Source organism: Frankliniella occidentalis, unplaced genomic scaffold (genome assembly GCF_000697945.3).
Source record: "Frankliniella occidentalis isolate FOCC.00 unplaced genomic scaffold, Focc_3.1 Scaffold65, whole genome shotgun sequence".
In the NCBI taxonomy this organism is placed as follows: Eukaryota; Metazoa; Arthropoda; class Insecta; order Thysanoptera; family Thripidae; genus Frankliniella; species Frankliniella occidentalis.
The window spans coordinates 320,389-333,503 of record NW_026267195.1 but is presented as its reverse complement, the minus strand read 5'-3'; the positions used below and the strand labels follow the sequence as shown (position 1 = coordinate 333,503).

General features: G+C 40.8%; 5 protein-coding genes across 6 annotated transcripts in view; 2 read left to right on the top strand and 3 right to left on the bottom strand.

Annotated features, from left to right (window-relative positions):
- On the bottom strand, window positions 1–1,577 carry LOC113208791 (vacuolar protein sorting-associated protein 29; the record flags this gene model as incomplete). Its single annotated transcript, XM_026425968.2, is given in 4 exon segments — window positions 1–489; window positions 575–810; window positions 897–1,088; window positions 1,410–1,577. Coding segments are annotated over 4 exon segments (549 nt in total). The 5' UTR covers window positions 1,413–1,577.
- A 246-nt stretch (window positions 1,578–1,823) lies between these two features.
- On the top strand, window positions 1,824–4,319 carry LOC113208789 (malate dehydrogenase, mitochondrial). Its single transcript, XM_026425966.2, has 6 exons — window positions 1,824–1,994; window positions 2,556–2,750; window positions 2,833–3,000; window positions 3,074–3,337; window positions 3,520–3,711; window positions 3,791–4,319. The coding sequence occupies exons 1-6, from the start codon at window positions 1,917–1,919 to the stop codon at window positions 3,917–3,919; spliced, it is 1,026 nt and encodes a 341-aa protein (XP_026281751.1). The 5' UTR covers window positions 1,824–1,916; the 3' UTR covers window positions 3,920–4,319.
- Window positions 4,320–4,724: 405 nt separating this feature from the next.
- Window positions 4,725–5,640, bottom strand: LOC113208790 (putative hydroxypyruvate isomerase). The gene has a single exon (XM_026425967.2). It carries the CDS (start codon window positions 5,638–5,640, stop codon window positions 4,798–4,800), a length of 843 nt encoding a protein of 280 aa, XP_026281752.1. The 3' UTR covers window positions 4,725–4,797.
- A 203-nt stretch (window positions 5,641–5,843) lies between these two features.
- On the bottom strand, window positions 5,844–9,006 carry LOC113208788 (mediator of RNA polymerase II transcription subunit 31). 2 transcript variants are annotated; one of them, XM_026425965.2, is made up of 4 exons: window positions 8,776–9,006; window positions 8,421–8,513; window positions 8,240–8,336; window positions 5,844–6,168 (listed from the first exon to the last, which is right to left on the bottom strand). In XM_026425965.2, the coding sequence occupies exons 1-4, from the start codon at window positions 8,813–8,815 to the stop codon at window positions 5,886–5,888; spliced, it is 513 nt and encodes a 170-aa protein (XP_026281750.1). In that variant the 5' UTR covers window positions 8,816–9,006; the 3' UTR covers window positions 5,844–5,885. The 2 variants fall into 2 exon arrangements, with proteins under 2 accessions (XP_026281750.1, XP_026281749.1); XM_026425964.2 differs by lacking the exons at window positions 5,844–6,168; window positions 8,421–8,513; window positions 8,776–9,006 and adding an exon at window positions 6,175–7,998.
- Window positions 9,007–9,325: 319 nt separating this feature from the next.
- Window positions 9,326–13,115, top strand: part of LOC113208787 (E3 ubiquitin-protein ligase mib1) — a gene marked incomplete at its 3' end in the record, with an annotated part of 324,014 nt that continues 320,224 nt past the window's right edge. The window contains 10 exon segments of the mRNA XM_052268189.1: window positions 9,326–9,592; window positions 9,935–10,076; window positions 10,154–10,325; window positions 10,405–10,639; window positions 10,721–10,840; window positions 10,942–11,096; window positions 11,189–11,360; window positions 11,443–11,575; window positions 11,659–11,900; window positions 12,172–12,369. Coding sequence (XP_052124149.1) covers window positions 9,497–9,592; window positions 9,935–10,076; window positions 10,154–10,325; window positions 10,405–10,639; window positions 10,721–10,840; window positions 10,942–11,096; window positions 11,189–11,360; window positions 11,443–11,575; window positions 11,659–11,900; window positions 12,172–12,369 — 1,665 coding nt within the window.

The window sequence follows — 13,115 nt, the reverse complement described above, 5'->3', positions numbered from 1 at the left end:
AAAATGTCAGATCTTAACATGGCAATAGACATCAGGAAAGGAAATCTGATAGACAAATCGTAACTTGTATCAGACCTCATACATGAGTTAAACATAAGATGAATAATGAAAAATAATAAAACTGATAGAAATGAGAAATTGTAGCCTTATTTGTGAGTCCCATCCACTTCTTACTCCAAATTCTATTCAAATAATACAGTACCTCTAGCAGAAGGTATCATACTAATATCACTTTTGCTCTTTTATGGGTAATGTCACATACAGTTACAAAGATTCAAGACCTGCAAAATCATTTAAATATTTGTGCAGCCCTATTGCGGAATTAATTTTTTTTTTAATGAGAAAAAAAGCAATCAGTCTGACAAAAAGTATCAGCTTTTTTTGTACTCAATTCTCTCCACTTTGACCTCATCTCCAACAAGTTGGTAAACATAGGTCACAACCGTTGAACTTTGAATATCCATAAGAACAAATGAAGGTGTAACCGTTCTGAAGAAGAAAAGATAGGATTAGATTAGGTAGATAAAGGGAGAAATGGTTTGAAATACTATGAACAGATTTTGAATCAACTTACGTATCAAGAGGGTTGTAGGCCCCAGTTGCAGAGCCTGGGTTGATGTAAAATTTGCTTTCATGCTCATACGCTTCAAACTTATGAGTATGACCAGATATCAGAATATCTACATCAAGCTGGCGCTGAACCAGTGATAAGGACTCTGGGTCCCCCCATGGAACAACTTGGTGGCCATGTGAAAGTCCAATTCGAAATTGTCCAACTGTTACAACTTTCTGCTCTGGGTAGTTCAAGTTCTAAAACCAAGAAGATAATAGATATGTAAGAGAAAATTTGTGATTTAAAATTTCACAAAAACCAGACTGAAAAAATCATAGTTTACCTCATCAAAGTCACCTCTGACTACATGAACATCACTTGCCAGAGTTTTCAAGTAATCATATGACTCTTTAGTACATAAATTTCCTGTGCACAAGATATGCTGAATGCGACCAGGAACCAATAACTTCTTGAATTTAGCTGGAAGACTACTACAACGATGAGGTATGTGGAGATCGCCCAATACTAACACCAACTGAAACATAGAAAAAATAAAAGGTAAGCCCCGAAGATTTGTATATTTGTCATGGAAATCAAGACTCAGTGTTGGACAAAGGAGATTTAACACTGGTGAATGATACCCAATTCATAAGAAGATGAATACATTTCAATGAGAATGATCCGACAACACGCTAAACTATAAGGTACACAACGAACTTATCAATGATATTACCATTGAAATGTCAAACAGTGGTTACAAAACACTTTTAGGTTAGTTTTATAAAAATCCTGATAGCTGTTAAATTTTGTGAGATTTCGTTTGAAGTTACCACTCTTCTCCTGAATAAGAACGCACCATTGCTATAAGTTAAAATCCAACGAAGGATGACAATAGTCTTTGATGAATTACACAAAGTAAATACGGTTTGAATGGATGTCAAGGGGTGTCGGTGATGAGATCAAACCACCAAACACCAGACGGACATGAGAGAAGGCGGAATCAGGATGAGGGAATGAGAAATATCTAGGCGACAAACACGAACACCAACAACTGTCGAATAATGAACATGTTTTATATTTTCTAAGATGAATAATATGTTTATTCAGAGTAATAAGAAGCCATTTATAACAAAAACAGATCCTTTGTTTGTTAATGGAATCGCAGGTAAATCAAAAGCCAATGAATCACATAAAATTATTTTTTTGTTGTGGTTTCTACTCTTGCCAGAGGGGTCGAACTCCGGTCATATAGCTGACCACTTCATCGAACCTCTTCCACTTCACTTGCCTGTTCTTCCTCTGGCAAGGTCGTCTGGTTTAGCACTTCTCAGTTGTCCGCGGCATATTCCTCATCACTGAAAAAATGTTCTCCCGACTTGTTAAGCCCCAAACCGTCGCGGGCATCGCCAAGAACGCCCAGAACTTCAGCACCAGCGGCCAGGTAAGAAATATATTCCGTGCCAGTTCGTAAATCTCTCGCGTTACCTGTCCCAACCGAACGTCACGTAACCTTTACGGGTTAAAGTTGACCAAAATGATTCTATGGACTGTGTTGGGTGTCGGATATGGAATGCTTACATGTGACTGAAAGTGTGGAACCTGTTCAATGTTTGTGGATTTCGTTGCACTTTATGTGTGCGACACACCTGTGTGGAATGCAGGGTTAGCAATTGATCTCCGTAGGTGGTCGTGGTCATCTTCCACATTATGGAATGTTTCCACTCGCAATCAATGGCCACGACAACGGCCAAGTCGCGATAAGAGTGCGTTAGTGGTGCGTAGGCAGTATGCCACAGCACCTGTCCCTGACCTTCGAAATGATTATTTTTAAACCACCCACACGGGAGTCACATGATGATACTGGATTGATTGCTAAATATGAGCTGGCCCCCATTTGAGTAAAGAAGATGACTGAGTACTTTTCATCAATATTTTCTAGCCTGTCTGCTTCACTTCTTATCTTCACACACTTGTCAATTCTCTCTTGTCTCTTTCATTTCAGAACAATGTCAAAGTTGCTGTCATGGGAGCAAGTGGCGGCATTGGCCAGCCCTTGTCTCTGCTTCTCAAGAACTCTCCCCTAGTCACTGAGCTATCCCTGTATGACATTGTGCACACCCCCGGTGTGGCTGCTGACCTTAGTCACATTAACACCAACTCCAAGGTCCGCGCCTCAAATGGACCCGAGCAGCTTAAGGCAAGTAATGAGTTTGGTTGATGTTTTTTATCCAGCAGATGCAATTGTAACTGTCTTACACCTCATTTTGTGTTGATTTTAGGATTCATTGAAGGGAATGGAGGTTGTCATTATTCCTGCTGGTGTTCCCCGTAAACCGGGAATGACCCGTGATGACCTGTTCAACACCAATGCTTCTATTGTGCGTGACTTAGCTCAGGCTTGTGCTGAGGTCTGCCCGAAAGCTCTTATTGGAATTATCTCAAACCCTGTAAGTGCTTTAACTGGATCTGTCTCGTTTCTGTAATTCAAGGCCATAGCTCATTCATATGTTTTTGCTCTAGGTCAACAGTACGGTCCCAATTGCCTCTGAGGTGTTCCAAAAGGCTGGAGTGTATGACCCCAACAGGATATTTGGTGTTACTACTCTGGATATTGTTCGTGCCAATGCCTTCATTGGAGAGGCCAAAGGACTGAACCCCACTCAAGTCAATATTCCTGTAATTGGAGGTCATTCAGGAGTTACCATTATTCCTCTGATCTCTCAGGCCAAGCCCTCTGTTGATTTCCCTAAGGACCAACTCAAGGCTCTCACTGAGAGGATACAGGTAAAGTTTCATGCTGAAGTAATATTTATGTCCTATCAACTTCAAGACACACTTGAGCATACATGTTAGTAGTGGACTGAACTGATCTTACAACCAGGCATAAGTCGGCTCTCACCCTGTCAGCTTGTGATGGACTTGTCTGATTTTGGAGATTATTAATTGTGCTTTACCCTAATTTACAGGAGGCTGGTACTGAGGTTGTCAAGGCTAAGGCTGGTGCTGGCTCTGCCACCCTCTCTATGGCATTTGCTGGCGCTCGATTTGCCTTCTCTCTCTGCCGTGCCATCATGGGAGAATCCAACATTGTTGAGTGCTCTTATGTACGATCCAATGTTACTGAGGCCAAATACTTCTCGACACCTATTCTTCTTGGGGTAATTAGACTGACAGTTGTATCCCTTCAATTACTAAGTTGAAATGCTGACAAACTCATTTTGTTTTTGATCCACCTAGCCTAACGGTGTGCAGAAGAACTTGGGTCTTGGCAACCTGAGCCCCTACGAGCAGGATCTTCTGAAGGCTGCCATTCCTGAACTCAAGAAGAACATCCAGAAGGGAGAAGACTTTGTCAACAAGAAGTGAAAACCTATGGAATATGTCAGGACAACAAACCCAGACTGCTGGAAGCTGGTTTTATTTTAAGGTCCAATCTAATAAACCATTTCCAGCTGGCTGGAAGTGAAGTAACTAGTCAGCAGGGTGATGGTTGGCTTTTAGAGCCAACCTACCAGCCAGAATATACTTGTGTAGAACGTAAGCTGGTAGATTCAGGAAAAAGACCATATTCTGGTCTTGTTACATAGTTGCAGCTTAATGCTGCCACTTTGCATTTTATACTGTTCCCAAACAATTTAGGATTTCATTCCTTGAGGCTAAGCTCATTTTAATTCTTTCATCTTACCTGTAAATATGATTTGTGTTTAACTGAATTAATACTCCACTGTACTGGTTATTTTCATTAAATGGATCTGTTAAGTCTTAACTCTGTTATTGACTCTCCTTTCAACCAATCATGTGAATTTGAGTGTATGTATTGTAATAGCACCACTTGCTGATAAAGTCTTGATCAGGTACACTCCAGTAGCCTTCCATAACTTCTCACCAGGAAAGATGGATTAATATTATTTAAAGATACAATTGTCGACAGGAACTTGCAAACTTTTTTCTACTTGTCCAAACCATGGTTTTAATAAAGGGCTTCACTCTGGAAAGTGTTTTAAATATATTGTGCAATGCCCTCTGCATACAAAATTTCTTACTACTGGCGCATTCGTTACAATTTGTCAACCATCATGAACATTCAATTGGAAGTCATCTGTGGATACAACAGAGGCAGTATGGTGTTTTTGGAATCTGAAATATTATAGCAATGAAATTAAAAGGAAAGTACGCTAAAAAAAATAAAGGTTTAATCTTTATTTTTACATTTTACATATTAAGAGACTTGACATGTCCATTTCTTACAATTTAAATCCCATAGCTTCTATCCAAGTCAAGCCATTCACAGTTCCATTTGAAGGTTTATACTCTAAACCCACCCACCCATCATACTTGATCTTTTCTAAAATCGAAAACAAGTAGGCATAGTTGATTTCACCAGGAGTATTTGGCTCCCCACGCAAAGGAACCTGAGCAATTTGCACGTGGCCTATTAGGCCTTGAGAGGCAAGACCCTCAATATTTGAGACAAGGTTTCCATGCAGTTGCTGCAGATGGAAAACATCAAGCATAATCTTCAAGTTAGGACTATTAACCTTCTTAACAAGGTCTACAGCAGTGATATAGCTAGACATGAAGTAGTCTGGTACAGAACGTTGATTGATAGGTTCTATTAAACCAACTATTTTCTCCTTTTCAAATACTTTAGTTGCCCATCGAATATTCTTCTCATAGGTCTCTTGGTTAGCAGGAGTGGGATTCTTTACTAGTCCAGACATCACATGTATTAGCTTGCAGTCCAGAGCTTTAGCATAGTTAACAGCTTTAAGGACGCTAGCTTGGAAAGCATCTTCTTGGCCAGGTATAGCAGCAAAACCCAATTCACCTTTAGTTACATCACCAACATAAACATTGATGAGAACTTGCTTTAAACCATTATCCTCCTTTGCCTTTACTAACTCTTCAATTGAATGGACATATGGAAAGCCAACTTCTACTGCTTGAAAACCAGCCTTTTTGGCCAAACTGTAACGCTCTAGAATGCTGGGGCTTTCAAGAAACATAAAATTGAGGTTGGGACAAAACTTAAAAGGAGCCATGATGAGATGTCGGCAAGCTGCAGCTGAGGTTACTGAGGATAGCATCACTTGTTTGTTCACTTCTATCTTATCACTCTTATCAGTTCACCAAGCAATTAAAGAGTAATACCACATACAGCCACTGAGATACCAATATGAACCACTTGAACAATGTCTGATTTCAAAATTTAGACAAAAGTAAGGAATGGTTCATTGAGACTTTATACAACTTATGCAATTGGTCCATTAAAATTATCTTCCACCACTAATTCCTATCTTGCTTCATAAACAATTTATTACACCTTGGACATTCAGGGAACTTTTTGCACAGGTTGTCCTTGACCATTTGTTTGACTATTGCAGTTAAATCCGTTTCCAGTGCCATTTGCTGTGCCCGGAGGATGAGAGTTACTTTGACCACCAGGTGTTGACTCTTCGGCCTGTTTCTGCAGCAGTCGAGTTCGGCGCCGGGTGTAATGTTGCCACAAAAGAATTTGTTGATCATCAATGAATTTGGTGCACTGAGAGCTTACAACTTCCCGGCGGAAATGTTCATATTGCAACAAATCCAGGAAGTATAAGCACATTGGATACCTGATAGCAATAGAGACACACAATTAAGAGTGTTACAAGAATATAAAATGTAACTTATCACAGCTGTCTTGCTCCATATAAACAGTGTATGGCATAAAGAACAAAAGTAAATCACTTTGCATTTAAAGCAACAAAGACTTCAAAAAGATTGAAGAATGTACTACACAGTCAAGGGTGATTCTTTTTTTCCAGTAAATTTTCAACAAGTCAAAAATTTTTAAAAAATAACCAAAGATAATATTTAAAAATAAGAGAACAAAGCAAGCAAAAATTACTCAGTACAACTAGAGGCAGGAAATTAACAAACTTGTTACAATGTCTTAACTTGTTTTTACACTCTTGGTTCTAGTTTTATCTATATTTTCACAAGCAGATACATTGCTGTCACTGACTTCACCAATAGATTCCTTCGAATTATTGAGTAAGACAGTTTTGGAACTTGATTTTAATGGATCAGGGCCCACTTCAACGACATCAAAGTCACCACTTTCCAAATCTATAACAGTTTGCGCTTTTCTCTTGAGAGAATTAGACCCACAATCCTTCACCTCTTGAATATCACTGTCATCACTATCAACTATTACAGAGTCATCCTGATTTTTTATGTTTTTCTTAGGTTTTACTTTGGGCATGACAATGGGATTTCCACAAGTGTCTACCAAACTCAGTTTGGGTGTGGAAGAGAGAACAGTGGGTTTAAATTGCAAAATATCAGCAGAAACATTGTAAACTGCAGAAAGACATTCTTTTTGCGGTACTTTCTTGGGTTCTGGTAGGATTTTAGGTGGTGAATGTGACTCTCTGACAAAGACTACTTCTGCTTCAACTTCCTCTTCTGACATGGTTTCTTCTTTAACAACAACTGGAATATTGTCTGTTTCTACTTTAGATTGTGGAGCTTTCACTTGTGTCTGAGAGATATTTATCCCATCACTTTTTTCCTTAGAGGTAGAGCTTTCTGATTTGCCATCACCAGCCTTTTCAGCTCCAGATTGTTTGAGAAGAGCCCTAATAGCACGAGCTCGCATCTCAAGTTCAAGAATTTCCAGCAATGTTTTCCCTTCTTTTACTTCACCTTTTTTCTCATGGTTCACTTCAATGTTAGCCTTATCTTTCTTATTATTTCTAGTATCCACAAATTCCTCTTTTACCTTCTTCTCAACATTTTCTTCCTCATCAAGTAAGTCTCCCATTTCTTTTGGAGAAAGTCCAATCTGTAACATGTCTGGATCATCCTCCATTTTAGTTGGTTCTGCTTTCACAGGAACAATTTTGCCCATATTGTTTTTGGTTTTATTCTTGGTTCCTAAATTGTTTTCACCATCACTGCTTTCTGCAGAGGAGTCACCACAGCTGCTACTTGTAAGGCTGCTGCTACTACTGCTGCTGCTGCTTGAACTCGACACCAAGTCCACACTTGGTTTCTGCTCAGATTTGTCATCCTCTACATCAGGAGCATATGGTTTACCTTCAAGGATCCTGGCGATTTGCTTCTCAGACATACTATTTAGTTGTTCTAGACAATGTCCTTTCAAATCTTGCCACTGGATTTCCTTCAAGAGTGGGGGAAGCATTGATTGTATTTTGTCTTTTTTGAGAACGTTAAACATCTGCTCAATCATTTCAGCCCGATCTGATATGTAATGACCAATGGGATAGAGTTCTCTATCCAATTCAAGGTCACCATCTGAGCCATCATGATCACTGCTATTCTTGGTCCTCTTCCTACGCTTGGTCTTCACGTTCTTACGTTCTCCAGCTTTCACATTTGATGGCATCGTAAATACTGAACTGTGTCAGCAAGAGCAACTGCTCCAGAAGCCAAATAAACTGCGATAAAGGATAACACAAAACTCTATTGGGAAATGATAAAAGTAATCCAATTATAATGCCAATGCCTTAAAAATCTAAGAAAATGCTACGTAAAATGCCTATTGCTTATATGGAGCAAACACACACACACACACACATAGGTACAACCAATTGAGATGGAAAATAGAAACAATAAATTTAAAAAATAGAGATGTAGAATCTCTAGACAAATAAATTAATGAAAATTTAAGTAACTTACTTTAAATATCTGGCATAATCTGGCTCCTTCCAGTACAAAAGGTATTTCAAGTAATTGATAAATGACTGGTCCTTAAAATATCCCCTTTGAGCTAAAACTGTAATAGAGAGATAAAAAGAATTGTTAGACAAGCACATAATTTAACAAATTTAAGTAGATTGTAGAGCTTTCAACAACTTACAATTCAAGTAGTTCGGATTAGCTAAGCATTGCACAAACTCCAGCTCTACTTGGAAGCGAAGACGCTGCTTGTCATCAGGCTCTGGCCCCTCACCTACAAAATTTGCAAAATAATAAGCAAAAGTAAGTACTGGTCCATTCAAGTGAAAATAAAAAGGTCAAAAAATTGTTAGTTTATGTTTTGACCCCCATACAGTCAATACAAAACAGAAGGACCACATTGTGAGGTTGCATAAAATTCAGAAGAAATTTGAGCAAAGTTATCACATAAAACTGTATTTTTTCGCAAAATCAACGAGGAATCCAAAACACAACATAATGAACATAGAAAATAAAAGGTGACAATGTTAACCTACCATCCTCAAAGCCAGTGTATCGTTTGTATCTTCCCGACATAGATAAGTAACTTGAATTCTTATCTAGTATTCCAAGTTACTACGACATTGAAGAAGTTTGATAACTTACACCAACTTCTCTTAAATTTTTGCAGCAAAACTATAGCGGCTTCTTCGTTTGAAAGAGTAAGAGGAAAGTTTCTCCCCTGCCAACCGCCACAGATCAGCAGCAGCAGCAGCAGCAGAGAACCACAGCCTTTCTGCTGTTCCTTCTGTTCATGTACTCCACTCCCCCTCCACCCTCCCCTCCCCCTTCAACTCAGTTGTCAAAGAGGTGCCAACATAATGTAGTAAAAAGTACCCCAGCACTTCACTTCGTCAAATGCTAATTAGAATTACAAAACCCTGTATGAAATTCAGAAAAATGTCTTTGTGAACTGGTTTTGTAAAAACAAGTTGAATTTTTCCAAAAATTACCATTTTATGTGTTATTACTGAAGCTATTTTGGCCCGTTGTGTTAGAACACAATCGCAGAGAATGGCCATGAAAAATTGTGCGAAACGTCTCTGAAAATTTCAAGTTGTGAAGAAAAAAAGCAAAAGAAAGTCTTCATGCAATGTTTTGGTTATGTCTGTTGATGAATATGTCTGTTCAAAATGAAATAAAAGTGTGAAAAATATATATATATTACTTTCAAATATGTTAGTGATGTCTATCTGTAGTAAGCAGTGATTTTAAATAATGGAGGTTGGAGCAGGGAGTCGAACCACCCGTTTCATGATGGAAGGTGTTGGTTCTCGAGTTATACGTGGGCCTGATTGGAAATGGGGGAAACAGGTTGGTAAATTTAATTTCTGGAACTATTAGGCGCAAATATGTAGTTCCTCTACTCTATGCATTGACATGTTACGTTAGTTCTGTTGTGCGTGGCGGTTGTTATGCTGTAGAGGTTAAACCTGTTCTTTGTGTCATCTATTTACTTTATTGTCAATCCTTTTAATAAGAAGTTTCTAGTTGCTCGTTGACTTCTTTCTTTTCTATTTACGGTTGATTTCTTTGCCTACCATATGATTTTTGACTACATCCAGCAACACTCAGCGGGGCCTGAACTGCTGTCAATCTGAATCTTAACGTTACACCCATTGATATCAACTTCCTTTGCTTTTCATTGTGTTCCAGGATGGGGGAGAGGGACATGTTGGCACAGTTCGCAATTTTGAATCTCCAGAAGAAGTGGTGGTTGTCTGGGACAATGGAACAGCAGCCAATTACCGCTGTTCAGGGGCGTATGATTTGCGCATTTTAGACAGTGCTCCAACTGGTTTGTCACCCTTTGATACATATTTTTTTCTTGGATGTTGTCCATTACTTGTTTTATTGAAATTTCTCCATTTACAGGTGTTAAGCACGATGGAACAATGTGTGACACATGCAGACAACAGCCCATTTTTGGAATTCGATGGAAATGTGCAGAATGTGGGAATTATGATTTATGTTCAATTTGCTACCATGGGGATAAACATCACCTACGTCATCGTTTTTTTCGTATCACTACACCTGGATGTGAAAGGTGATAACACTTATTCAGTCTTGAAAGTTTTGCGGAAGGATTCTGATTTTGATGGTTTATTTCTATGTCACTTTTGTAGAGTTCTTCTGGAACCTCGCCGAAAGAGCAAGAAAGTTGCTGTTCGAGGAATCTTTCCAGGAGCAAGAGTAGTTCGTGGTGTGGATTGGCAATGGGAAGATCAAGATGGTGGCAATGGTCGGAGAGGGAAAGTCAATGAAATCCAGGATTGGTCTGCTGCCAGCCCAAGATCGGCTGCCTATATCATCTGGGATAATGGAGCAAAAAATCTGTACCGTGTTGGTTTTGAGGGAATGGTCTGTATAATACTGATCCAATCCATGTCCCATTTCTGTCATCATTTATTCAGATAATATCACCTTAAATTTTTCCACTAGGCTGATCTGAAAGTAGTGAATGATGCTAAGGGGCAGGGTGTTTATCGGGATCATCTACCTCTTCTGGGTGAGCTGGGTCCTGGACGCTCGGGCCCTCATGGATTACAAGTTGGTGATCAGGTAAGACACTGTTTTTTCTCATTAATTGATGAGAAGCTGTTTACACCGCTTTTTACTATAAAGTATCGATTTTTATTCGCGTTTGTGTTTTTAAATCAAAGGTTACTGTGGATCTTGACATGGAAATAGTGCAATCTTTACAACATGGCCATGGTGGTTGGATGGATGGCATGCTTGAGTGCCTTGGAACTACTGGCTTTGTTGTGGATATTGATGAAGATCATGATGTAGTGGTTTCTTATCCTAGTGGTAACAGGTATGTGTGTTTTATCAAAATTTTATTTTCTATCTGTATTTTGTTGAGCCACATGTTAAAATTTCCATTTTTCCCTTTCATGCTCCTTCCAGGTGGACTCTAAATCCAGCAGTTCTAACAAAAGTGCCAACTCCTGTGTTGTCTTCTTCAGGGGAGCAACAGTCACAATTTGCTGTTGGGGATCTTGTTCAGATATGCCAAGACCTCGAACGCATCAAAATTTTGCAGAGGGGCCATGGGGAGTGGGCTGAAGCTATGGCTCCGGTAAGTGAATTTTTACACAGAGGATTATTTTGAATCAAATTTAAAAAGATTATTACTCTCCAATGTTATGTTTTTATTCTAGACTTTAGGCAAAGTAGGTCGTGTCCAGCAGATTTATCATGATAATGACTTAAAGGTAGAGGTTTGTGGAACATCATGGACGTACAATCCTATCGCAGTAACTAAAATGGCATCTGCTGATGGATCTAATGGAGGTGAGTTGCACCTAAAATTGATAGTTTGCCTGGCTTGGTGTCAGTTTTGAGACTTATTACATATGACTATTCATCAATTTCAGAGCGCTTGAGTGAGTTACTGAAGAAACTCTATAAAACGCAAGGTACTGGTGATGTTACTGAAGAGTTGGTAAAGGCAGCTGCAGCGGGAGACGTACAAAAGGTTGAAGAGACGCTGAAGCATTCAGAGCTGGATGTCAACGGGGTTTTTGCTGGACACACTGCTCTACAGGCAGCTAGTCAAAACGGCCATCTAGAAGTTATTAAAATATTATTATTCCACAAGGCTGATGTTGAAATTGAGGTATGTCACCTTCAGAGTACTATTTAATCTAAAAAGCGTTTATTGAGAAATCATTGTGAAAACAATATAGATACCTATACCAAAACTATATTGTATCGTTATTGAAATGATAAAGTATTGTCATTAACACAATATCGTATCGTTATCAAAACGATATTGTATTAAGTCACATGATATCGTATCCTTATCTAACATGATATCGTTTTGACATCGGTACCTAAACGATCTCGTTTCGACGGTCAGTTCTCACCGCTGCAATCCCTCTCTTCAGGATAACGACGGAGACCGCGCCGTGCACCATGCCGCCTTTGGGGACGAGCCCGTCGTGATGGAGCTGCTGGCGCAGGCCGGGGCGGACCTCAACGCGCGCAACAAGCGCAGACAGACGGCGCTGCACATCTCCGTCAACAAGGGCCACCTCAGTGTCGTCAAGAACCTCCTCGCCCTGGGCTGTCACCCGAGCCTGCAGGTGAGTGCTGTAGTTGTGTGTCCAACATCCGCCACCCACAACTGCAGCGGAACCAAACGTCTTTCCTACTGTGATGAGAGCATATGGGGTTTGTAATTGCCTTTTGCACGGTGGAGAGAGATCTCCACCGCGGCCTTTTGACATCAAGGTCAGTGCGAGGCGGCTGGGGCGACCCCCCCCCCTTCCCTGTAGCCAATCCCCACTGGCAAGAGAGGCATCATTTGGAGGGGCGAGGCCAGATCTGGCCAGACCCCGTTCAGCCGCGTGAGAGCCGGGCGAGATCAAATTGATTTACGCGGCCGATGTACGGGGCATTAGACCGGGACGTGCCAGGCGAGGCGAGGACCCGTTCGGAGAGAGGGGGGAGGGGAGGGGGGTGCCCGCCCCCAAAGGCATTTAACCCCCCGCCACACTACAGTTTCTAATTTCACGTCGACGCGGCGGGGATGTGCCCAGCGAAGCGTGCAACCCGTCTCTCTCTCTCTCTGTCTCTCCCTGCCGCTCCGTCACTGCCTCGCTCACTCTCCCTGCCGCCGTCAGCGCGCCCGCGCAGCGCCGCCCACGCGGTACAAAGGCCGGAGGACTAGCTTTGCGCTGAGGCCAGTCCGACCAGTAGGACTGGCTCCGTTTGGTTTTCCGGTCGACGCGTCAACAGCACTGCTGCTGCTGCTGCTGCTGCTGCTGCTGTACGCCCAGGCCCAGGTCGGCGCCTCCCCAGAATGAGAGCCGCACAGCGTCGCACCGGG

What these genes read in the sequence shown, in the direction of transcription:
- LOC113208789 (XM_026425966.2), top strand. Translation starts at nt 1,917, where the DNA reads ATGTTCTCCCGACTTGTTAAGCCCCAAACCGTCGCGGGCATCGCCAAG. An exon ending in ATGGACCCGAGCAGCTTAAG is followed by an intron (nt 2,751 to 2,832) that starts GCAAGTAATGAG and finishes TGTTGATTTTAG; the next exon opens with GATTCATTGAAGGGAATGGA. An exon ending in TTGGAATTATCTCAAACCCT is followed by an intron (nt 3,001 to 3,073) that starts GTAAGTGCTTTA and finishes TTTTTGCTCTAG; the next exon opens with GTCAACAGTACGGTCCCAAT.
- LOC113208790 (XM_026425967.2), bottom strand. Translation starts at nt 5,640, where the DNA reads ATGCTATCCTCAGTAACCTCAGCTGCAGCTTGCCGACATCTCATCATG.
- LOC113208788 (XM_026425964.2), bottom strand. Translation starts at nt 7,946, where the DNA reads ATGCCATCAAATGTGAAAGCTGGAGAACGTAAGAACGTGAAGACCAAG.